General features: G+C 46.8%; 1 protein-coding gene across 1 annotated transcript in view; it reads right to left on the bottom strand.

Annotated features, from left to right (window-relative positions):
- Nucleotides 1-23,864, bottom strand: part of ODAD2 (outer dynein arm docking complex subunit 2) — a 1,183,909-nt gene that overhangs the window by 275,232 nt on the left and 884,813 nt on the right. The window contains exon 15 of the mRNA XM_069648108.1: nt 3,261-3,415. Coding sequence (XP_069504209.1) covers nt 3,261-3,415 — 155 coding nt within the window. The remainder of the gene's footprint in view (nt 1-3,260; nt 3,416-23,864) is intronic.

Here is a 23,864-nt window from a genome sequence, read left to right as displayed (position 1 = left end):
CCGGCCTCCCACCGGGGGGAAGTAGTGGGGGTCAAACATCTTGGCCAGTTCAGGCTTGCTTGGGCGCCGGTGTCCTGCCCTGCGGGAGATGCTGACCTTCACTACCGTAGGCCTGGGAGCGGCCCCTGTAAGCTTTTTGCATTGAGGAGCCAGAAGGCTGTCTGTAGGACATGGAGAAAACCTTTGATGACCTGCTCGATTTTCCCCTGGAGAAGCGACAAGAAGATGAGTGGTGCTGCTGAAGTGTGCCAAGGGAACGTGCCATCTCCATATCTGTTTTGATGGCCTAGAGCGACTCGTCGACCGCCTTCCCAAACAGGTTCTCGACATCAAAGGGCATGTCCAGCACCTTCGCTTGGACCTCTTGACAGAAGTTAGTAGCCTTCATCCATCCCTGCCGATGAACTCAGACACCGTTCCCCATTTGCCAGAAACCTCTGTCGGCGACGTCCACTGCCACTATGATGGCATGGTCCGATGCCACTTCTCATTCCTGAAAGAGGTCCAGGGCTTCCATCTTCTTATCATCTGGGAAGAATTCCAGGATTGGTCCTAACTTTTACCACAATTTGTTGTCATACCTGGCTAGGATCGCCAAGGCGTTGGTCGCTTTGATTGTGGACACCGCCGTGTAGATCACTTGCTTCCTGATGGCGTCTATCATTTTTGCCTCGCTGTCCGGAGAGACCAACGATGACCGTTTCCTTGTGGCCACAGACACCACTGAGTCCGGTGATGGTTGTGACCTCAGACACTTGGGTGCAGAGTCCAGCAGCCTATACTTATTCTCCAGCATATCCCGCTTGACTGGAGCCGTGCAAGGGTTCTTCATGTGGGCCAGGCCCTCTTCCGAAATATCATCCAGAAAAGGCACCGTCATGTTTGTCTTCCTTTTGGCCTCTCACCTTTGATACAAGAAGCCTTCCTTCTTGTTTTCCTCAGGCACTAGCTGGAATAGCTCGGAGGCCCTGTCAATCATGGAGTGTAAAGATCCCACCTCGTCCGGTGGGGAAACTCTTGCGGAGCACCCAAATGTAGCGATTCATTATACGCTGGGACAAAGTCTTTGGGCCTCATTACACGGATGGCGGTAAGGATTTACCGGTACCGGTATAATACCGGTACCGGTAAATGCTTACCGCCTTACTACGAGGTCCCTTTGCGGGTTGGGGGATTTAACGCCTGCCTTTTGCAGGCGTTAAAAACCAACCCGCAAAGGGACCCAGGGAGCTAATTACGGTACCGCAATTTGCGGTACCGTAATTAGCGCCTTCCCCATTCCCATTGAGCCCTATGGGGCAAAAATGTGAATGGGCAAGGGCAATGGTAGAAGGGGGAATTACCGGCCCGCCAACCTTGGAATGGGGCGGTAATTCCCCTTTCCACCAAGGCGGTGCCGGTATTTTACCGGCATGAACCATGGCGCTAATAGCGGCATGGTTCTCCGCCATCCGTGTAATTAGGCCCTTTGTCCTCATCCATACTTGTGGCCGTATAAGTCCCAGTACCCGTCTCTGGAGGTGTCTGAACCGGAACCTGGGCGGTACCTTTAACCCTTCTGGAGTGCCTGCAGCCTTTGTCAAAGCGTCTGTAGTGGTGTCATGTTGTGGGGGCAGGGACACCTTTTGTGCTGCGGGAGCCACCCTCATAGGATCAGCACCCATAGATGCCCTTAGATGGCATAGTAGTCATAGATGTCGGCAAAGTCACCGACGAGGACTTTATCTGTGGCGGTTGAGCCTGCTTGGGCTGCACAGCCTCTTCTGTCCATGGCTTATCTGATTTCTCCCATAGCTTAGCCGTGGTGGATGACTTCCTCTTTGAAGAGGAGCTCAATGGTAAACTGGCTTTGGAGGCGGAAGGTGATGCCGTCCACACCCTATCCAACTTGGAACCCGCATCAGCGGCGAACCCGGTGGACTCAGACCTGCGGATCTTGGTCTTATCTTGGACCCCCCATGGATGGGGCAACCTCAAAAGGACTTAGAAGACCGCTCTTCGGACCAAGTTAAGCCATGCCGCCAGCCTACTATGCCTGTCTTTTGTTGTCTTCTTAGAGAAACCTAGGCATATTATGCACTATACCTCATTATGGTCCAGGTGTAGACAGTAGAGGCATTGCAGGTGCTTGTCTTCCACAAACACATTCGGTAGGCCACATTTGGTGCAGGGTCTGAAGAGGGACCATCCCTCCTTCTCCTCTGTCATGGTGGGAGGGCGCGAAGTAGGTCCAAGATGGCCTTCTAGAAGCTTCAATGAATCTTCACCCTTGAGGGGTGCGGAGCTTCACCGACAACGGATCCCTGTCGCCAGTAGATGAGGAAAAGAGCACACAGGCTCTTTGGAACAAAAATTTAACTTTTCTCATTGAAAAACTCTGAAAAAAATACAAATAGCTCGGAGAGCAAACTCGAGGACACCCAACACTGAAGCATGCAGTAAGAATCTGAAGATGGCTGCCAGAGGTAGGGCTTACGGAGATGAATGTCATTGGATGGGGGCAGTATGACCCAGAGGACAGTGATTGGTTTAGAGGAGAATACAGTTTTAAAGTGACAGTGAGACTGTTTTTATCTTTTACCAAGGATTCCCAGCCTGACGACAGGGAATATTGATGAGCATGGGAATCCATGACAGACACCATGCTGGAGAATTGTTTTCTTGGAATGCAGTGTAATGGTTCTGTAAATGCGTACTGTACCCCTGTTCGCAAGGGGTACTGAGCTTGAGTCCACTGCATAAACAGCAGTGACGAAGCAGAATTCCTATCCTATTTCTGATTCCCCTCCGCCTGATTGCTGGGGCATGTAGTAGACGTGCTTGAGTGTGGTACAGCAAAATCAATACAGGGCCATGTGACAATGTTATTGTCTTTTTTGCAAGGAACAAAAGGAATGTTATTTTATCTCTGGTTTTCCAAACTGTTTACACAAAAAATGACATACAGCAAACACCATTAACCCGCCACAACCTCCATCAGTATCATATTTAGCAAAGTCATGAATTGCTACCATTCACGGTTGAGGGACACTTTTTTTTAGGAGTGTTCGGCCCCATTTCTTGTCCCAGTACGACCATGGCCAGCACATCAGCAGCCTCTTCAAAGCTATATCCTGGAATTTCCATCCTTACTCCCATCCATACACCTGGCAACATGTTTGAATGTATACAGCTGTACGTTCACAGTTTCAAATGCTGAAATAATGGCTCAGGTATGTACATAAACAAAAGCTATAACAGATTTTAAATTGCAAACGCACTTGGTAACGTTTTCTCGGCTTATCGAACATTTCCATATGGCTCCTGTCACTGCTGCCAAAAGTTCTTTGTTTTCAGTATCGCTGAGAAGGGCAGCAAGTGGTTGCAAGCCACCGTGCTGCCTCACGAGATCACGTGTTTCTTCATCTTCTGCACACTGCAAAACATAGGACACACAATATAACACAAATCACAACTCACAATCAACTCACAATGCAAACTACTCACAAAGCACACTTTAACAAGAATCTCATTTACATCACTGAACTTAAGCAAACCCATAGCGAAAGGACTCCATGCCATGTTTGTTAGTCGAATCTGCAAACCAAGACATAAATAAAAGTAATGCCACTAAACTAGAGCCAAATATAAGCTAGGTGTGTGCAATATTTTGAGTTGACATAATAAACTGAAAGTGTTGCTTTTTGTTTTAAAGAACTCATCACTGAAGACTTGGTAAAGAAGAGGGTCCAAAGCAGTAGAAAAGGGCACTTCAACATCAATGAACGAACAAGGGAAGCTAAAGGGGTACACGCTGTATCACCATCCATATGCCAACAACGCAGCAAATAGCACAGCAGAAGAAGGGATTACAGCAGGAGGAGAGTCAATGATGTAAAGGGGCAGCGTTAAGATAATGGGATAATGCAGGAGCAATTCATGTAGATGTATAGGTTCAATATAAACAATATTATACTTACCATGGACAGAGAATAATCTTCCGGCAGTCATACAGTGCAAACAGTGATCCTGGTGTATATGGTACTATTTACAACATACATGTTCTTGTCTCATTGTTCATTTTCCTATTGCCTATGGTATGTGCATGCTGTAAATCCATACCATGATGGTCATATGCAAGGCTGCTCTTTGCATTCCGAAGCACATGGCCAACACATCGCAGATGTTCTCACTGTAAATGATCCTACACGTGTGCATTTGTTTTTCCATTATCGGGAAATGGTCTGTAGACATTGTGTATGCCAGCCAGGTGCATTTTGCTGCTTCCTAATGTTTATTTTAGTGGCAGATCTGTTATTTGAGAACATGTTTGGGGGGCATTTTTGCAGGAAAGCTGTATATGTCTAGTCAGCCCACATTTTTCGTTTTTGGATTGGTGGCCACTCATTTCACCATTGCTCCCCTCTACGTTATCCTTTAAACCTATAGTCCTCTTAAACCTGTGCAATAGGTTGCATTCTTATCAAATAAAAGAAGACCTAAAGTAAAACGTGTATTCCAATCTGCAACCTGGCCTATTTATCTGCTTCCCTCCGGGCAATCACAGCGTGTTGCCACCACCCACTTCAAACCGTTCAGCTAAGTAACCTTGGTTAGCCACCTCGTCCGCTTCTACAGTTTCGCTAGCCAGCCTGCGTTGGCCAGTGAGTAAGAAGCACCATTCGCAAAAGTAACCGTATAAACAATGTCAATTCTCGCCATTAAACAAATGCTACATCGGTTACTTCCAGCAAGAAGAGAAGAAGGTTATTCTGTATGACACATGATATGTTTCGCTGATGCCTGATGTATTTGTGTAACAATACGTTTTTAAATACTTTTTTTAGTTAATGTTCATTACAAAAATCCCCAAAACATTATAATATATGTATTATAACACACTTAATACCGGAGATCCGTCGCTAAGTGCCGGACAAGGATTCAAACCTGTGCTGCATTGCGTTATCTTGCTTCCAAGACAAATGTGTTGCCTCAGAACTATCTTCAAGGCCCATGTATTTAACAGTTGAAAACACTTCGGGATTTAAAAGGAACAGAGTCACAGAACAACCAAACAGCAATAAGTGCACTACTGAGTCACTTGAAAAACACTGGCGGAAAACGCAAATTCCCAAGGACCTCCTCGATGCCACGAGCTCTTCATCTCACAGCACATAACACAAATCTGGACACTAGAGCCCAAGAATTTTACTGAAACCCTTTGCGTCCCTTAAACCAACAGCATACAAAGATGATGCCCTCTGTGCTGCAGATCAAGGAGACACCCATCACTGCCGTGGTCCTCAAAATAGTAAATGCCACTCTCACGTGGTGGCATCTTCCCAAGCACCACAAAAACAAGACTTATCTGCCCTTTCCTAAAAAAAAAAACTAAAAAACACCTTTGAACCCAACGAGTCCACGACCGACCGACCAATCACTAGCCTCCCAATCATTGGAAAAATAATTGAGAAGGTAGTTGCCAAACAACTCATTGATTGGATCAACCAGCATGGCCTGCTCTGCGATTACTAATCTGGGTTTTGAACAAAATTTAACTCTGAAACAGCCACCATCCGGTCATAGATGACGCTCTTCAATTCATGGGTAAAGTTGACTATTGTCTCTTCATCTTCCATGACCTCTCTGCCGCATTTAGCACATTTGACCACCTCACACTGACCCTCTTAGTCGCTAACAGAAAGGGCTTCTTGGGCACAGTTCTCAACTGGTTCATATGTTACCCCTCGGACAGGCACCAAGCCATGCAGAAAAAGTCAACCTCAGGTTAGACTACCACCCGGTCACATGCAAAGTCCCACGAGGCTCAATATTCTCCCAGGTGATCTTCATTCTATACATGGAGCCATTGGGATCACTTCTCAATGACACAGGCATCTTGCTTCACCAACACACAGATCATACTGCTTTATACCTACATGTCAGTGGAACACAGGACATCTCACGCCTCAGGAATTGCCTCTTCTCTAGCCAAGTCTGGATGACAAGCACATACTTGAAGCTCAATTGCACAAAGACAGAATGTGTCCTAGACAGAATGTGTCCTACTCAGCCATTCATTGAGGCAGGATAACATTAAAGGGTGACTAAACGACATGCACCTTAATGGGTGTACACCTTGTATTTTCCCGAATGCCAAATCACTCTGGGTAAGTATTGACATCACTCTCTACTTCCAACTAGATATCAACAAAAAGGCTCTGAACACTTAATGCCAGCTAACCCTCCTCCATAACATAAAACCCATCTTTCCACCCATGGTCTTCAGAACCACAGTCCAGGCACAAGTCCTCCATAAGATAAAACCCATCTTTCCACCCATGGACTTCAGAACCACAGTCCAGGCACAAGTACTCTACCACATCGATGGAGCAAACGCCCTCCTCATCAGCATTTGGTTAACACATCTGTGCCCACTTAGTGCTGCCCAACACACCATGGCATGACTCATAATAAGAAACATGAACATTAATTACATTCCTCCCATCCTAAGGGGGCTGCACAGGCTTCTATCCCAGCTAGAATACTCAGACTGTATGCATTACCTGTAAGGCAACCACAGTTGGCACACCTTCCTTCCTAGCACACAACATCAAATGGGTCTGGCTCCTCCAGGAAACAGGCCATCATTAGGCTAGAAACGGCACTGGCACACAAGGAACTACAATTATGCTTTCTCTTAATACGTCTGGAACATCATCCTGGTGGAACTTAAGACGTTACTATTCTGTCACTACCTAGGTGCCACCTAAGCTCCTTGCTTCTCTTCATCACTACCCAATCCCATTGCTGGGACATGCCATGCCACATATTTTAACTGCCCTCTTCTTTCCGTATATGTCACCCTCAACAACAAATACTGCACTTTGTTACTTCTTAGCTGCACTATATAAAATTAAAATACAAAAATACAAACACAAATTCATTAATATATGAATTCAGAAAACATTACAGCATGTTTCATAGCAGTTCATTATATAGAACCATTTAAAAAATAAATGAATTGAAAACTAGGCCAATTTATGAACCGAGGCCACAGTTGTTACAAGTTTTTTTAAATTATCCAAGTGGCCACAAAAATCTTGTCTAACTAAAAGCTGTGCATCTTTCATTTAGAGTATCTCAATTTGATTGCATTTTATTCAATTGCCTAATGAATCAGATCTTCAAAGAATATTATTTTCTGATTGAGAAGGCTCAAAGTCTGATTTATTTAAAGACCTAATTGAAAGAAAAGGATCAGTGTGTACAAGAGCTACATCCCTTCTTTAAAGCAATGCAATCAGAAGAGAATCCTGGAACTTCACCATCGACATCATAGAAAAAAAGGTGTTTAAAGACTCCAGCGTCTTCAAATTGCAGACGCAAGCCATAAGTGCATGTGTCCACCAGTACCAGTTGACTCTCTTAAAGGAAGTAAGTCAACCCAGCCTTTGTAGATCAAAACCTATCTTTCTTACTGGTTAGGCAGTCCAAACAGGGTTTTCTGTATTCTGATGTCTTTTGGCCCAACTCGAGCAAGACGTTCCAATGGGCCTCATCACGAGTTGGGCTGCAGCCCTTAAATGCAGCAGTTATGGTATTACTGCTGCATTTAAAGGCTGGCCCTATCACGAGTTGGGAGCTAAATAGGCTGTTTTACTTGCAGCTTTTTTCTGGAGGTGAAAATCCCATTTAGCGGCCTGTATTACCGTCAGCTGTATTAGCGCGCGGTATTCGCGCCCAAGATTCCCCATTGGATCCAGTGGTGCCAATGGAGAATGGGGATTTACAGTGAATGCCCAACCCGTGATCCGGCGGTAATACTGCCAGACTGGTGGGAGCTAATGCTATTACAGTTGGGTGGTATTACAGCCGGAAGGTAACGTCATACATATAAACAAACGTTTTCCAGTGCTTAGCCGACTACTGCAACTCTCTGATGGGACCCTGTGAAAAGGAGCAATCACAGCAGGAAACAAGGATATCTATAAATGTGACCAATGACATTGTAATTCAGTGTGATTTCTGTGTAATAACCCTTTTATCTGCCAGCTTCTGGATGCTAGGGTAAGCTGGAACAAGCACAGTGCAGCTCAGCAGACAGGTTTCCATTTGTTAACCAGCTTCTCTTATTGTTTTTATATGCCCCATGACGGAACACGTTTGCTCGTACGTGTATGTGGAATAAAAATGTATATCTGCTTTGCAGCAGAATGGTGTAGAACAAGCCTTTGAACGGTCTCCAAAAATGAAAAATGGTTTCTTTTATGATATGGGACATTGTGCTTTCATCCAGGGCATGCACATTTTAAGCTGTCCCTAAAACATCTCTTTGTCAAACTCAAGTTTCTAACACACATATCCACGTGAACTAAAACCCAACGAAAATGTGTTTTACCTGATCAAGTGAAGCAAAATGCTGTTCAAAATGCTCTTTCAGTGCTTTAGCATGTCCATGTGCTGAGGTCAACTGTATTCTCATTGACAGACAGAACGTTTTGTCAGTGCTTCTTTATTTATTTATTTTTGTAAATTTGTATGAGCGCGCAAAACCCACAGGCATCTAGGTGCTGGTTACAGAGGAGGAAAGAACAAAGGGTTGATAGGGAGTTCGGACCTTAGTTGAAGAGTAAGGTTTTGAGGTGTTTCCTGAAGGCGTAGTACAAAGGTTCATTACGCAGATGTGGTGGGAGATCGTTCTAGAGAGTTGGGGCGTGGGCTAAGAAGCTTGCCCCTCCGACTCTTTTCCGGTTGAAGTGCAGTGTAATCAAACAGTGAGATCAGTCTGGACGAGGAATGTTTTTTGATAGTGTCAGTGAGGTATTGGGGGGCCTCGTTGGTGATGCATTTGTAGGTGATTGATAGCATCTTGAATTTGATTCTCTCCTTAACTGGTAACCAGTGGGCAGACTTTCTGGCCTTTGAAATTTGGGCATGTCTTTCAATGTTAAGAGCAGCTCGGAGAGAATTGTTTTGAATAGTTTGCAGTTTGCGCAGGTTTTCTGATGTTCCACAGAGTAGGGCGCTGCAGTAGTCCAGTTTGGACTTTATGAGGGCTCTGTAATTTCAAGACGTTTGTGACCCAAGAGGAAGGGTTTGCTAGCGTTGATGAGTTTGGTTGCATATCCAATGAGGATGCAAAGTGGTTCACCTGGCGGGTCATGGTGAGTGTGGTATTGAGGTAAACACTGCAAGTTTTGAAGGATGCTGCTACTGGGATCTTGTGGCCGTCTATAGTGAATGATTTGTAGGCATCATGCAGCTTGGCTAGGCGTGCTGGTGGACCGATGATGAGGAGCTCAATTTTGTTATCGGTGAGGCACAGGCTGTGTGCGGCCATCCAGACTTGGATGGTTTTGTAGATAGTGTTGATGCAGCGTGAGTAGTCACCTGAAGAGGGACAAGAGGATTTGTGTGTCGTCCACATAGTTCATGTAGAGTTACAGAGGACATCAAGATGGTCGAATAGGGGTTTGGTATACACATTGTATAGAGTAGGCAATACGCAAAAGCCTTGAGAGACACCACAAGAGGTAGGTGTGGGTTTTGGCAGTGGCGTCTCCACCGAAAACTCAGAAATATCTATGTGCCAGGAAGGAGGAAATCCATGCAAGAAATTGCCAGCGGTGGACAATGCTTGGAAAAAGATATCATGGTCCACAAGGTCAAATGCAGCAGAGGTGTCGAACAGTAGGAGGAGTAAGAGGGAGCCCTGGTAATTAGCTGAATCAATATGGTTTTTGAGGTCTAGAAGGGCCGTTTCTGTACTGTGTTTAGGCAGAAGCCTGATTGTCGGGTTCCTAGGACGTGGTGGAGTTCCAGGATGGACTGGATCTGCAGCTAGGCGACTGTCCATGATTCTGAGAAAGAGAGGAACCATGGTGATAGGACGGTAGTTGGTAGGGATGGCTGGCTCAAGGGTAGATCTTTTTTAGCAAGGATTCTTTGAGCAAGACAGGGACGGTACAAGATGCAGAGGACATGTTGATAATGGGAGCAATGAGCGGGATTAGGGGTTCTGCACATTCCTTGACAAGAGAGGCTGGGCAGGCATCGGAAGGGCTTGAGGCCATTGATGATGTGGGCCAGGTTGGATGCGTTAATGGGTTGGAAGTGAATGGGAGGGATGCTATGTGAGTAGTGGTTGGGTGGGGGCTGGTGAGCAAAGGCTGGGAGGGCCTTCTGCTTAAGTTTTATTTTTTCTTGTAGTTGAGTGATTTTTCCCATGAGCGTGTCCTGGTTGCTGTTGCACCAGACATTGTCTTTGAGCATGGACAGAGGAGGGAGATAGGGGTCTCTAACTCCTTGAGGATGGAGAAGAGTTCGTGCAAGCTGGATGTGACTTTGGAGAGTCTCTCATTGTAGGTTGCAGCTTTAGAAGTTATGATGGCTTGTTTGTAGTAGAGCAAAGTTTTGGAGAGGAAAGCCTTGTTGGTTAAGGTGGGATCCTTGCGCCCAGCTGCTTCTGCTGCTCTATTGGAGGCTCTGATGGAACGGAGGTTGGGGTGAACCAAGAGTTGAGGTGAGCAGTGCTTTTGGCTTTTTTGGCTTTCAGGGGAGCTATATGGTCGATGGATGTACCTAGCAGAGAGTAGTAGTGCTCTACTAGGGTAGTGGTGTCTGACGTGGGAGGGATGGATTGGTCCAGAAGTTGCGCAAGGCGGTCATAGGTGAGGTTGCGAGAGCTATGGGTCATAAAGGTGGAAGGGGGATGACACAGAGGTTGGTATGGAAAAGGTGATGGTGTGGTGATCAGACCAAGGGCATAGGTGATTGGACAGGACAATAATGTTGCTTTATGCCTTACAATCCAGTCAAGGGTGCAGCCATGGGTATGCGTGGGCTGTGTAAAGCGTTGGCTGCAGCCTAGGGATTGCAGTGAGTTCAAGAGAGTAGTGGCGTTGTGGTTGGATGGGTCACTGAGGCCCTGGTTAAGGTCCCCTAGGAGTAAGAGTTGTGTTGAGGGCTTGAGATTAGACGAGACAAGCTGGATGTGGTCCTCCTCGAAGGAGTGGGTTGGGCCGGGCGGGCAGTAGATCAGGTGAATGGTGGTGGATGCTGTGTGTGAACAGGGGAGTTTGGCTGAGAGCAGTTCGCAGTTGGGGAGTGGGGGGGGACCAGTGGATTTGATAGAGTGTAAAGGGAGAGAATCCTTGAAAATAAGGGCGACTACCCCATCTTTTTGGGAAGATCTGTTGCTGAGAAGCATGGAATAACCATGAGGGATTGCTATGGATAGGATGGGGCCAGATGTGGGGGTGAGCCATGTTTACGTGAGTACCAGAAGGTCGAGGTTTTGATTTGTGATGAGGCCAAGGATTTCATGGGTGTGGGCTGGCAGAGATCTAGTGTTCAATAGGGCCCAGTGGAGGAGGGTAAGTACGGGCAAGCTGGACGGGTGATGCAGGATCCGTAGATGAGGGCACAGGAAATGCTGGGGTGAGGAGGCAGCCGGGGGGCGAGGAGATGCTGGCATTAGGGGTAGGAATGTGTTCAGGGCTGATGCACAGTTTGAGGAGGTAGTTGCGTCTGGCAGTATTAGGAAGGCTATCAATGTTGGGGGGGGTGGGAGGAGCGGGAGGCTATGTGAGCCATCCTTTCAGACAGTGATTGAGGGCATGTACTCCTGTGAGGTGTGCCAGAAGGCCAGCTTCGGGTAGTTCTGTGGGCTTGTGCCAGGTACTCTAGGGAGGTGGCTGCCACTATGAGCTGGCGGAGTTTAGCGGTAAGTGCAGGCAGCATGCACGGAAGTAGTTGTGCAAGCGGTGAGAGGAGAGTGCCGGTGCTGTGGGCACTGCCTGAGGTGAGCTGGCCTGGGTAGGAAAGGTGCAGGTGAACACATGCAGGAAGGGGTTGGGGGGTGTTAAACTGAGGAGCAATGCTGCGAACACTGCTCGGTGTGCGGGCTCTTGTCATAGAGGTGGCAGGAGTGGGACAGGCAGGTTGGCTCATTGAAACATAGGGGTCATGAGGTGCGTGTAGGGCGGGGAGGAACGGAGTGGGTGGCGGGATGTGCCTGGCCAACCTGTTCAGGGAGGTGATGGGCAGTGATAGGTGAGCATGGCAGAGAGGGTGGTTGGAGGCAGTTGGCTAATTTGCTTGGGATGGCCTGGTTGTGGAATCGCGCAGCAGCTCGTATAATGAGCTGGAATTTGTGGGAGGGAGCTTGAAAATGTTGAGGAATTCTGGCTGTCGCGGGGGCAGCGGGAGCATTTGGGGAACATACGGAAATGCTTGGTGGAGGGTTAGGCGAAGGGGTGGGAGGAAAAGGGTGGGTCTAGGGAGGAGTTCGGAACATACAGGCATAGAGCAGCTTGATCCTCGCATCGGAACGGCACCCGCCATCTTATTTGAGCAACCAGATGAGTTGCTGGAGTCAGACCTCGGTGGGGGTGATGTGCCGGTCCCTGGATGTAGAATGGGACAGGAAGAGACACCATCAGTGGGCCTTAGCTTTGTGCCTTGGTGTAGAAGAAGTGTGAAAAGTCATGACATTTCAGACATTAGGGATAACTGAATCATGATGCTTTTTAAATTAGTAATGGGAACAGGTAAGAGAAGAGTGTACCCTTACAGGGAGTTGTTCCATCAGATGGCATGAGATATCAGTGAGCATGACCAAACTGCGTAGCCACTGTTCATCCTCAAGTACTGGCTCTACATCTGAACTCTGAACCAGGAACTGATAGACACCTGGAATGAGTGCAGTGAACCTCTGAAGAACACCTCCATTGCTTACCTAACAAACCTTGCTATGTAGAACTAGGTCTACATATTCAGTTAAGTTCCTTCAGGAGTTCTATAAAGTTATGGTGATCAAGTGGTTGTGCTCAAATAGAACGAACAGTCTGACCCACCTTGTCCATTAGAGTCTTCAACCTATCTTGCTCCCCTAACTTTGTACAAGGAACCTCCTGTTGAACAATACAGTGAACCCCAAAGATGTGAGGTGCCGGGGATTTTAATATATCTCCATATCCTATATGCAGACCCAATATAGAAGGGCATGAATCAGCCGTGGCAGATGAACATATAACTTACCCCTGATAAAGTTCTTTCTGCTGGATGTTCCTCCCACAGATTACTCATTTTTGATAGACTCCCAAAGTAGTATTGTTGAAGGCAGTAAGAATCGTGAATTCATTGTTCGTTTATGCTGTGAAGCACAGCCTTGCCAAATTTAGCCTCCTGACCTGACACAGAATCCAGGCAGGAATGCTTGCTAAATGTGTGCAAAGAAGACCGAGTTGCAGCATTCCATATGTCTTGTACAGGCACCCCTCTCTGAAGAGCCGAAGAAGTAGGCACTACTTGGGTGGAATGCACTCTCAAACCATTGGGCATTGCCCTCTGCGAAGGCATTATGAGGTAGGCACAGACAACAGGTTCAAGATTGGTTCACAAAAAGGCTTTATACACTTAAAAGTCAGCTAAGGTGGGATTTCCTTACCTAATGAAACCTAAGGATAGTCTGCATCAGGAAGACCAAATCAAATGTCTGTCTGTATTCAAAACCTATTCTTGCCCTCACAGCTAACTGTATAAGATGTGTAGGGATGTCAGAATCAAAATGAATGGTGTTCAAAATAAAGTTTAGAGCTTCTTCCAGCTCTTGGCTTGTAATCAGCTTCCCCAAATTAAAAATAGTTCACAAGATACTGGGGTTACCTTCCCCAAGTGTTCAAATCGTCTACCTTGCTCAAGACAATACAGTTCCTTGGGACACTTCCCAGCTCTTTTGTTATTTGTTCTTTTCATAAGTTCAAATAGGTAGTTCAATAGCTTGGTTTCAAAAGCACATAAAAGGTTGCTGCAAAACAAACTTCTTGATGGATACTTTTAATCGCTTCTTCATACAGGGCCTCGGTCTAGGCACAGTTGTCAGACCATACAGTCAACCCATTACAGGTCACGCAACAGATACCCATCTGTTGACTGTTTTCCATTAACTCTCGGTCTGTGCGCACCCATTATAGGTGACGCAACCGAGTCCCCTTTCTTGGCATCGCCTGACTCTCGCCAATGCTTCCTTATAACGTGCAGGTCCATGACCACTATTGGCTTTGGCCAATACTTGTTTTCTTTAACCACACCTTTCTGGGTGTTATCTTGACTTTGCCATGACTTGTGTTTAACAAAATACAGTTTGTAGAATCGGTTAATTTCGCAACCTTTCTTTCAATCCACTACTCAAGATTGCTCAAAGATTGCTTTTGCTCTGCTCGGCATTCAAAAGTGTTTATAATGACTTTCAGTTTGTTCGATATTCAAAAGTACTTGTAATTACTCTGTGTGATATTCGCAAGTGCTTGTAAAGGTTTTAGTTTCGTTCGACATTCAAAAGCAAGCTCACTGCATATTCGCCTACCAGCCCGGTGTCTCCCACACTCACCAGTCGGAGTTTATAGCGTTGCGAGGTCTCTGTCAACACAAGTCTCTACTTTCCTGTGCGTTACCTCATCTTCCTCTCCCATCGGCTCTTCGTGGCACGGCTCCCCAGTGATGCTCCACCTGCAGGTCAGGATTCCTCTGACCACTTCGCTCGGTCATACCGGTCTCTCTCTCGCGCACTGCTACTGGATTCCAGCACACCTTGGCTTTGCTTCCTGCCGCATAAACTCTGCATCTGCACACAGGTCTTGACCGCTCCTCTCGTCACACCAGTGACCTGGAGTTGCTTTCCCGACTGCTGCCTCAGTCTCCACATCCGACTCGGCCTCCACAGCTGACTCAATTTCCCTCTTGATTACGACTTTTAAAGTTCCCGCCTCTGTGAGTATTCCAAAAAGGACTAGACTGCTCACCATTAAAGCGTTTGCCCTGCTTTACTCGTGTTGTCCTCCTCCTCGTCCTCGTCTCAGTACTTGGTTGGGGTCGATATGTGTATTTATTAATAAAATGAGGATGTGTTGTTCTAGTTGTCCTCTTCTTCGTCCCACTAGTATAACGGTGTGTTTTGAGGAAGGTTTTAGGGGAAGCACAGGAAAAGGGCTGACATAAGCCTATAAACGCTTGAGGGATGGAACGTTCGTTGTGAAAGGGAAATGGGGGATACCATGTCTCACCTAAGGACGTCCTCTCCCCAATCCCCAAGTCTCCTCCTCCCAGGCGATCCTCCCTCACATATCCGTCCCAGGGTCAGGATCCAAAAGCGATGGCCTTTGCTTAGCCACCCCGAGAGGAGGCAACAGGGGGAAACGAAGTGAAGACGCCCTCTGGTTGCTCACACCGCCAAACATAGCATTCAGAAAAGCAATCATGAAATTGTTTGGTTGGTTACAGCCTGTCCCAATTTGTGACCCGGATATCCAACAAAGAGCTAGTCATCTTGTCTGATTTTAGACATCCTGATAATATAGAAGCTTAAAGCCCTCTTAGGGTCTAAACGGTGCAACCTCGGGAGAATAAAAAGCAGGCAACACAATCTTTTGTGCTAAATGAATTCCAATACTACTTTTGGTAAGAAAGAAGGACAAACTCTCAATACCACCTTATCCTTACAAAAGGTTGTAAATGGCAGATTGGAAGAAAGAAATTGAAGCTCACTCACCCCCTGTGAGCCAATGTTATTGCCATTAGAAAAGTAGTCTTTAAAGTCAGCATTCTAAATGGACATGAATGCAGAGGTTCAAATTGAGCTCCCATCAGGAGCTTCAACACTGAGTTCAAATCCCAGACCGGTACTATCAATGGGACCGGAGGAAAGAGGTTTGTCAGACCCTTCAACAACTGAACCACAATAGGGATTTTCAAAAAGGAACCCTCTTCAGGCAAGCATTTAAAAATGGAAAGCACTGCTAGGTATCCCTTTGCAGTGGAAACGTGTAGTTCGTGATGGGCCAGACCTAGCAAGAAGGACAAGACAGATGGAGTGTCTCAAGTAAAAGGGTCAATGTTCTTAGTTCTAAACCAGCCGCAAAATGTGTTCCAATGGCAGCAGTACAGAGCTTTTGTTGCTGGCCTTCGGGCCGAAAGCAACAGCTCCATTATGTCTTCTGGAAGGTCGTAATCTTTGAATCTTAACCTCTCAGAAATCAGGTGTGAAGGTTCAGAATTCTGAGGTGAAGAAGGCAACCTCCTTCCTGCAAAAGCAAACACCCTCTTTGGGGAAGATATATTGGAGGGCAGATGGACATATCCAGAAGGTCAGGGTACCATTTCCTCCTAGCCCAATACGGAGGAATCAGGATGATGGGTTTCCTGAACTTCCTCAACCTCCTGATGACATGATGAATGATGGGGACTGGTGAGAACACATACAGGAGTGGAAATTTACAGTCCACCACCAACGCGTCCCCCAGAGCTCCTCTCTGAAAAAATATCCTGGAGCAAAACATGTTGCATTTCCCGTTGACACTGGATATGAACAGATTCACTTGCGTGGTTCCCCAAAGGGCAAAGGTCTCTAGAAATATTACCTTAGCCAACTCCCACTCGTGGGAGACTGTGCTCTGCCTGCTCAGAGCATCCACCGCTGTGTTCTCCTCTCCGGCCAGGTGAACTGCTGACAGAGATTCCTTCTTACAGTGCCCAAAACCAGAGCTGCACAGTGGTAGTAACCCTACACCTCCTCTCTTGTTGAGGTAATCCATGGCCACTGTGTTGTCTGTCATTATCATGATATTCTTTCTCCGCACAGTGGGCAGAAAGGCCATCAGAGCCAGTCCAATTGCGTCAGCTTGAAAAGCTATAGTCTGGACTCCGATGAAGACCAACAGCCGCTGATCTGCAGATCATTTGCATGAGCTCCCCAACCTGTGAGGGAAGCATCCGTAACTAACTATTGTTACCTCCGGCCATGGCTGCCAAAAAGGTTCTCCTTCAACACATTCTGATTGCAGGCCCACCACAAGAGATCCTGTATTAACCTGCTCGGGACCTGCTGGAGAACTGTGACCACTGGGATCTGAGGGCCCATTGGAGAGATCTCATCCTCAGACAGGCTTCTGGCACCGCGAAAATGCAGGATGCTATAAGACCGAGCAACCTCAGAAAATCGAATGCCGGAAGATAAACGGCACTTTGAAATGTTTGTACCATCTGCAGAAGATCTTGAGCCCTTGCCTCCGTGGGTGAAGCTTTCTCAGAGTAAGCATCCAGGACCGCTCCAATAAACTGAAGCTTTTGGGAAGGTATCATGTGGGACTTCTTGAAACTGAGGGAGAAGCTCAGTTTGTGCAGGGAGTGGCATGTGATGCTGAGATGCTCCAGAACTTGTTCAGGGAGAACAAGCCCTGATCAGCCAATCATCCAGGTAGGGGTAGATTTTAATCTCTCCACTCCTTAGGTTCGCCGCCACCAGTGCCATCAACTTGGTGAAGACCCAAGGGGCGGAGGTGAGCCCGAATGGCAGAGCCCGGAATTAAAAATGAGAACTGCCAATGGCAAAACCTCATCTGTCCTTCCTGAGCAACTTGTTCAAGCATTTCAAATCCAAGATGGGGCGCAGTCCTCCGTCCTTCTTGGGAATGAGGAAATACGGAGAATACCAACCTTGATTCCTTTCCGCTACAGGTACTAATTCTATTGCACCTTTTTCCAACAAGGTGATAGTCTCCTGAGGAAGGAGCAGATCTGCATCTTTCAAGGATTGGTTTCCTGGTAAAAATCAAGCCAGACTTGAGTGATTGACACATGGCATCCTTTCCGTCTTGTACAAGACTTAAGAAACCCTCTCTCTCCTCCCCTTCCAAGATGTGCTCCGCTGCCAACATCACCATATTCCATAAGGTGTGTGTATACTTGGCCAGAGCACAAGTTACGTTGATTGCCATCAGGGCCATGCTGCCTGCAGAGAAACAACCTCTTCCTTAAAGATTTAAATCTTTTATCAGCCCTTTCTGGAAGAATAGTTGGATAGTCACCTTTAAAGTTGACATGGCTGCCTGAAACACCAAGTTCTCATGTGTGGGATGCTTTGATAGAAACTCCAGACCTAGGGAACACGGCCTGTATTTCTTTGCGAGATCTCTCAAGGCTGTGTGAAATGGCAATACAGGATCCTTTGGTGAGCCCTTATCTAAGATGTCAGTCAGATCATCCTTGTCAAAGACCGCTATCCCAACCCAGATATTCTGTGACCTTACCCATGACAAATCTATATCATGGGTCGGTATGTCCAGCAAAATCTGGAGTGGAAAAGTCAGTTTTTGGTGAGGTATCCAAGCCACAAGCCTCCCTCAGAGAATCCACAAGAGTTTGCATCCTAGATTCCTCCGATATTAATTCCAGGCCAAAATCTTCCACCTCCTCTTCCTCGAACAATGGACCCCATGGACTTAAAGAAGTCTGACCTGGGTAAAGGCTTAAAAGCCTTCAAAGGTGTTGGCATCGATAACTTTGGTATCTTCAGTGTCTATGGAACATCTGCTGGCTCCCTTGAAGGAGTCAAGGAGGGGGGGTTTGGCATCAATTTAATAAGAGATAAAGCCTCCTTCTGCAAAAATCAAGGGTTCTAAGGTGCACAAGTAGAGGTCTCTGCCGACGTCCTGTCGCCTCTACCTTAGGTTCTTTCGAGGGGCAGTTAGCGATGCCTTCTTAAACACATCCAGCATCTGGAGGCAGAATTTCTCCCAGTCAGCTCTAGGTGCTCACTTGCTGGGAAAATGTGCCAGTTTTTCGTCGGGTGAGGGGTCAGATGAAGACGAACGCGAACAATGGTGTTGCTTCTTTGACTTCTGTGAGAAGATAAAGATGAGTGTCGAGACCGTGATCTCGAGTGTTTAGAGCACTTGCTAACTTTCACAGGGGAAAAATTCCTGCACTTGTCTGATAATCTCTTTTTCAAAGGGGTAGTGGAAGGAGACTTGGATTGGGGCCTACCACGGATGAGCTTCCCCTTCATCTCCTTCAAGGTCTTCACTGTCATCGATTGGCACGAACCGCAGTAATTCACTTTGTGACCAACCCCAAAGACACATTAAATGTGGGTCCGTAATGGACATTGTAGCTCCAAAATCAGAACATCTCTTAAAACCGGTTTTCGTCACAGACATGATAAAAAATATTGAGAAAAATCGCTGAGGCGATGAACCGTCTGTAGCGTGCTGAGCATGCAGAAAAACGGAACCACGCTAACGGGCGCTGCGAGAGCTACTTTTACTCGTGTCGACGTCACGGCCGAGGGCAGGAACGAGGCTGCTGAGGGCCACGAGTCGACAACGCATAGCGACGTCCATGAAAATAAATTTTTGCAGCTGCAAGTAGACTTACGAATATATCAAAGATGAGGAATCTGTGGGAACACGCAATCCATTAGAAACAGCCTTATCCAGTGGCATGCATGTTAAAGTAGTTAATGAACACTTCCAAAAAGTCAACTCCCTGTGTACATTCATGCAATTTTACTAATTTGGCATTTCTATCCAGTAACATATAAGGTACTGTCCATGCACTGAATCCAAATGTAGAGTTAGGCAAAATCCCTGTTCTATTTCGACTGATCCACTCCGTCGCTTTAGCAATACGCAGTAGGATACCTAAAAGATCCTCTGAAATGCCGTTAACTCTGTGGGAAACTGTGTGCCTGCTGAGCTGGTGGCTCTGAATCTGCCTCATTATATTCTCTTTGAGTTCAAATAGCTGAAACCACATTTTTGAGGACTCAACAAAACAACATTTTTAATAAGCTATCCTTCTGACAAAGGCTTTCTTTTTTCCACAGGCAAATAAACAATATAATAGCTTTCCAAAGTAATCACTTCACTTTCAGAAGAACTCGTTTTTGTGAAACAAAACTGTTCTAAAGTAGGGTAAGTCGTAAAGATCTTAAAAGATCATCTTAAGGGAAATTTGTGTGTTAATAAACAGTATGCTCTGTTGCATAAATTATCCGAACATTAAACCGCTTGAGAGCAGCCAACACTTCCATGAAGATCAGACAGTGTTTTTCCTTTGTCGAATATATCCAAAATACTGCTTCTCCCAACATTATTATTCTGTCCTACCGTCCAGAAAATCCTGTAATTCCCTCGATCTGCAAACTTTGGCTGGGACATTTGAAGCAGTTGAAAGTGAAATGCATGGTTGATGAATGCTTGGTTAAGGAAAATAGTTTTTCCTCATTCTCAATGTAATGTTATTATAAAGATTACATTGAATTTCTGAAATATTGTGCACATTGTTTTCTTTTAATATGTGATCTTTTTAATATGTTTACTTTTTGCATTTTTTTTGCTGTTTCTTTTAAAAGTGCTTAAAGTTTTTTTTATATGGAACTAAATGCACAGTAAAAAAAAAAAAGATTAAATGCTGTTCTGTAGAATAGATCACTTTTACAAATGTCCCATTATTGACAAAAACCCAGTGAAAGGGATGGGGGAAGAAAGGGCCCAGCGAAGTCCTGGAAAAAAACGTAAAGAGTACCTTCCTGCATCCTTTGCAAAAACTTTAAAGCCCACTGAAACTAGTAATGCAGACCTTGTTCACCAATCATAACTATTTCAGTGACCCTCATATTTCCCAAGATATCAAGAAACGGAGCTCTTAAGATTGCCCTGTTCTGTAAGTCCTATATTCTTTAGTGCATATCATTGCGCATTCCTGCGCACACAATTTGTAGTTTTTCTACACAAAATAAATATGGGGCTACGTATACCAGAATGCACTATGATGCAGACCTAAATGCGGGGACAGCATCATTATTTCACACCTGATACGGGACAACTTGACAACTCTGTACACTACCCTACCAAATACAAATATTAGTTTTATCAATTGTTGATATTGATATTTTATTTCTACCGCGCTCATACACAAGTGTTTCAGAGAGCGACTAGGCAATTGAAGGGGAACAGGGGAGAACAAAAAAATGCTCTTACTAGGCCCAGTGACATTGAGAACGTGCAAGTGCAGGGTAGAGGGGGAGGGGGAGGGGGAGAAGTGCATGGAAGGGGGAACAAAAGGAGACGCGGAGCGAGGAAGAAAAAAACAAAAATAATAAAATAATAAATAAAAAGGCAACAAACAATGGGAGTGCAGCCAGAGCCTTGGCAAGTGCTGGGTTTATGACAGCAGGCCGGGTAGGTCTGAAAGTGCAGGAAGAAAAGGGAAGGGCTGTATGGGTACAGATACAGATCCCAGTGCAAGGGGTGACCGGAGGCAGGGAGTGAGGGTGGCAAGATGAGCAGGTACCTGGGCCCGGAGGACAGAGGGTGGCCAGGTGCATGGTGCCGAGGGAGAGTAGAATCAGCAGGGGAGAGGAGCGGAGAAGGCAGAAGCAAAGGGGAAGGTTTTGAGGTGCTTCCAGAACCGGAGATGGTTCTCCTCAAGTTTTAGAGTGGCAGGGAGGCTGTTCCAGAGGGAGGCCCCAGCCGAAGACCGAGATCTAACCCCAGTTCGTTTCTTTGAGAAACGACTGACCCTGAGGGAGTTAGAGGTAGAGGAGCGGAGTGCTCGAGATGGGAGGTATTTGCAGAGGGATAGCTTAAGGTATGTTGGACCCAGGCCCCAGAACGCCTTGTGGATAATGCAGAGGGTTTTGAATTTAATCCTTGCATCCACTGGGAGCCAATGGAGAGATTTCAGAGCTGGAGAGATACGATCCCAGGGCTTGAGGCCAAGGACAAGTCTCGCAGTCCTGTTCTGGATAAGTTGTAAAGGGTGGAGAGTAGAGGCACGTAGATTAAGAAAGAGGCTGTTGCAATAGTCCAACTTAGAGAGAACCAGAGCTTGGGAGACTGTGAGCTTCTGGGGGAATGAGAGGAAAGGAAGAATACCTCTGAAGAGGTGCAGTAGGAAGTTTGACTTTTTTGATACATCAGCGATGTGGGCAGAGAAGGAGAGTGTGGAATCAAAGGTGACACCAAGGTTCTTGGCCTCGCAGGTGGGAATAGGAGGAGGGCCAAGGGAGGCCGGCCAGAGAGTGAAGGGAAAGGAAGGTGATGGTGTGCCAATGAGGAGGATCTCCGTCTTGCTGGCATTAAGACAAAGATCGTTGGCGGCACACCAATCTTGAATGGCAGTTAGGCAATCAGTGATGAGAGAGGTGGAGGAGGTGGCTGAGGGCAGCCTGAAAATGAGTTGAGTGTTGGCCGCGTAGCACTGGAAGTTTGAGCAGAAAATGGCAATACAGCGGGCGAGAGTTGCCTGGTATTGGTTGAAAAGCCAGGGCGAGAGGTTAGACCCCTGGGGAACACCACAGGTGGAGAGGAAGATAGAAGATAGGAAGGACCCAAGTTGGACCTGGGAGGGTCGATCAAAGAGGAAAGAGGTCAGCCAGGCCAGAGCCTGATCGGTGATGCCCAAGTTATCCCGAAGACGGTTGAGCAGGATGGTATGGTTGACCGTGTCGAAGGCAGAGGAGAGATTGAGTAGGATGAGAACAGAGGGAATGCTAGAGTCAAGGTTGGAAAGCAGATCTTCATGGATGTTCAGGAGAGCAGTTTCCGTGCTTCTGCCAGATCTGAAGCCAGACTGATGGTCATGGAGACAGCCAACAGAATCAGAATTAAGGTTTAGCTGAGAGATGGCCAGCTTTTCAAGGAGTTTGCCCAAGAAGGGGGTAATGGAAATTGGGCGATAGTTGGCTGGACAAGAGGGATCCACTCTGCGTTTCTTGAGGAGAGGATGCACAAGGGAGTGCTTAAGAGGGGAGGGGAAAGATCCTGAGGCAAAGGAGTGGTTGCAGAAGTCGGCATGGGCCGGAGCGAGGGTATCAATGTGGTCCTTGAAAGTTTTAGAGGAACAGGGATGAACCTGTTTTGTTGAGGCTTTCATAAATCGGACTTGTCTAACGACCTCATCAGGGGAGAAGAGAGGAAAGGAACAGAAGTAGGGTGGGGGGTGGCTGCAGGAGGGTCAGTGAGTACTGACGGAGAGGGGAGAAGAGAGCGAGTGAAGGAGAGTGTGGACAGGATGTCCTGGGTTTTTGAGATAAAGTGTGAGGCCAGGGCATGCCAAAGAGCCTGAGAGGCAAGGGGAGGGGTGGAGACTGCAGCAGGGTTGGCCAGCTCCTTACAAATTTTAAAGAGTTCAGCCGAGCTGTTAGATGCCGCAGAGTCACGGGCTTGAATGTGGACTCTCTTCTTGGTACAGACAGAGAGACGGTATTGCCTTTGGAGTAGGCGACAGGCCAGTTTGTCAGAGGATGAGCAGGAATCCATCCATTTTCTCTCAGCCGTCCTACACCTACGTTTAAGTGTAGCTAGGTCGGAGTCATACCAGGAATTGCACTTGGCTTTGGACTTCAGGCGGATCCGCATGACAGAGGCAAGAGCATCAAGAGTATCAGAAATAGAAGAATAGAGAGAAGACAGGGCTGTGTCAGGGTGTGAGTCAGCCGGAGGATGAGGGGGTGGGGAGAATGTGGAAGCAAAAGCCTCGACTGACACACGCTTCATGGGCCGGATGTCCAGAAAGGTAGGTGGCAGTGTTGGGGTAGGCTTGGCTTGGGGGGAAGAGAGAGCAGGATGAGAGGAGGTAGTGGTCACTCCAGGAGAGGGGAGTGGATAAAGGGATAGAGATGGAGAGGCAAGAGGAGATCAAGACATCAAGTGTGTGCCCTGCAAAGTGTGTTGGGGCAGAGGGGAGGATAGAGAGGGAGATGGAATCGCAGAGGTCGCGATTGAGCAAAGTTGATGGACAGGGAGAATCAAGGTGAGTGTCGAGGTCACCAAGGAGGAGGAGTTGAGTGGTTGAGGCCAGCCCACTCAGAGAGAAAAGAGGTGATTTGACCAGGGGGGCGGTAGAGCGTGGCAACAGTAAGAGAGTGGCTAGGAGAGATTGAGAGCCTGCAGATGAGGCATTCGAAAGAGGAGTAGATCTGAGTGGGAATTATAGTGGCAGGAATCCACTCAGGAAAGATCAAGGCTACACACCCTCCAGGGCGAGTGGATCTGGGTGCGGAGAGGATCTTGTAGCCATCAGGGAGGAGAGTGTCAAAG

Source organism: Ambystoma mexicanum, chromosome 2q, assembly GCF_040938575.1.
Source record: "Ambystoma mexicanum isolate Mex_15411 chromosome 2q, UKY_AmexF1_1, whole genome shotgun sequence".
Taxonomy (NCBI): Eukaryota; Metazoa; Chordata; class Amphibia; order Caudata; family Ambystomatidae; genus Ambystoma; species Ambystoma mexicanum.
The sequence above is the reverse complement of the archived record's forward strand: the minus strand, read 5'-3'. Positions and strand labels throughout refer to the sequence as shown.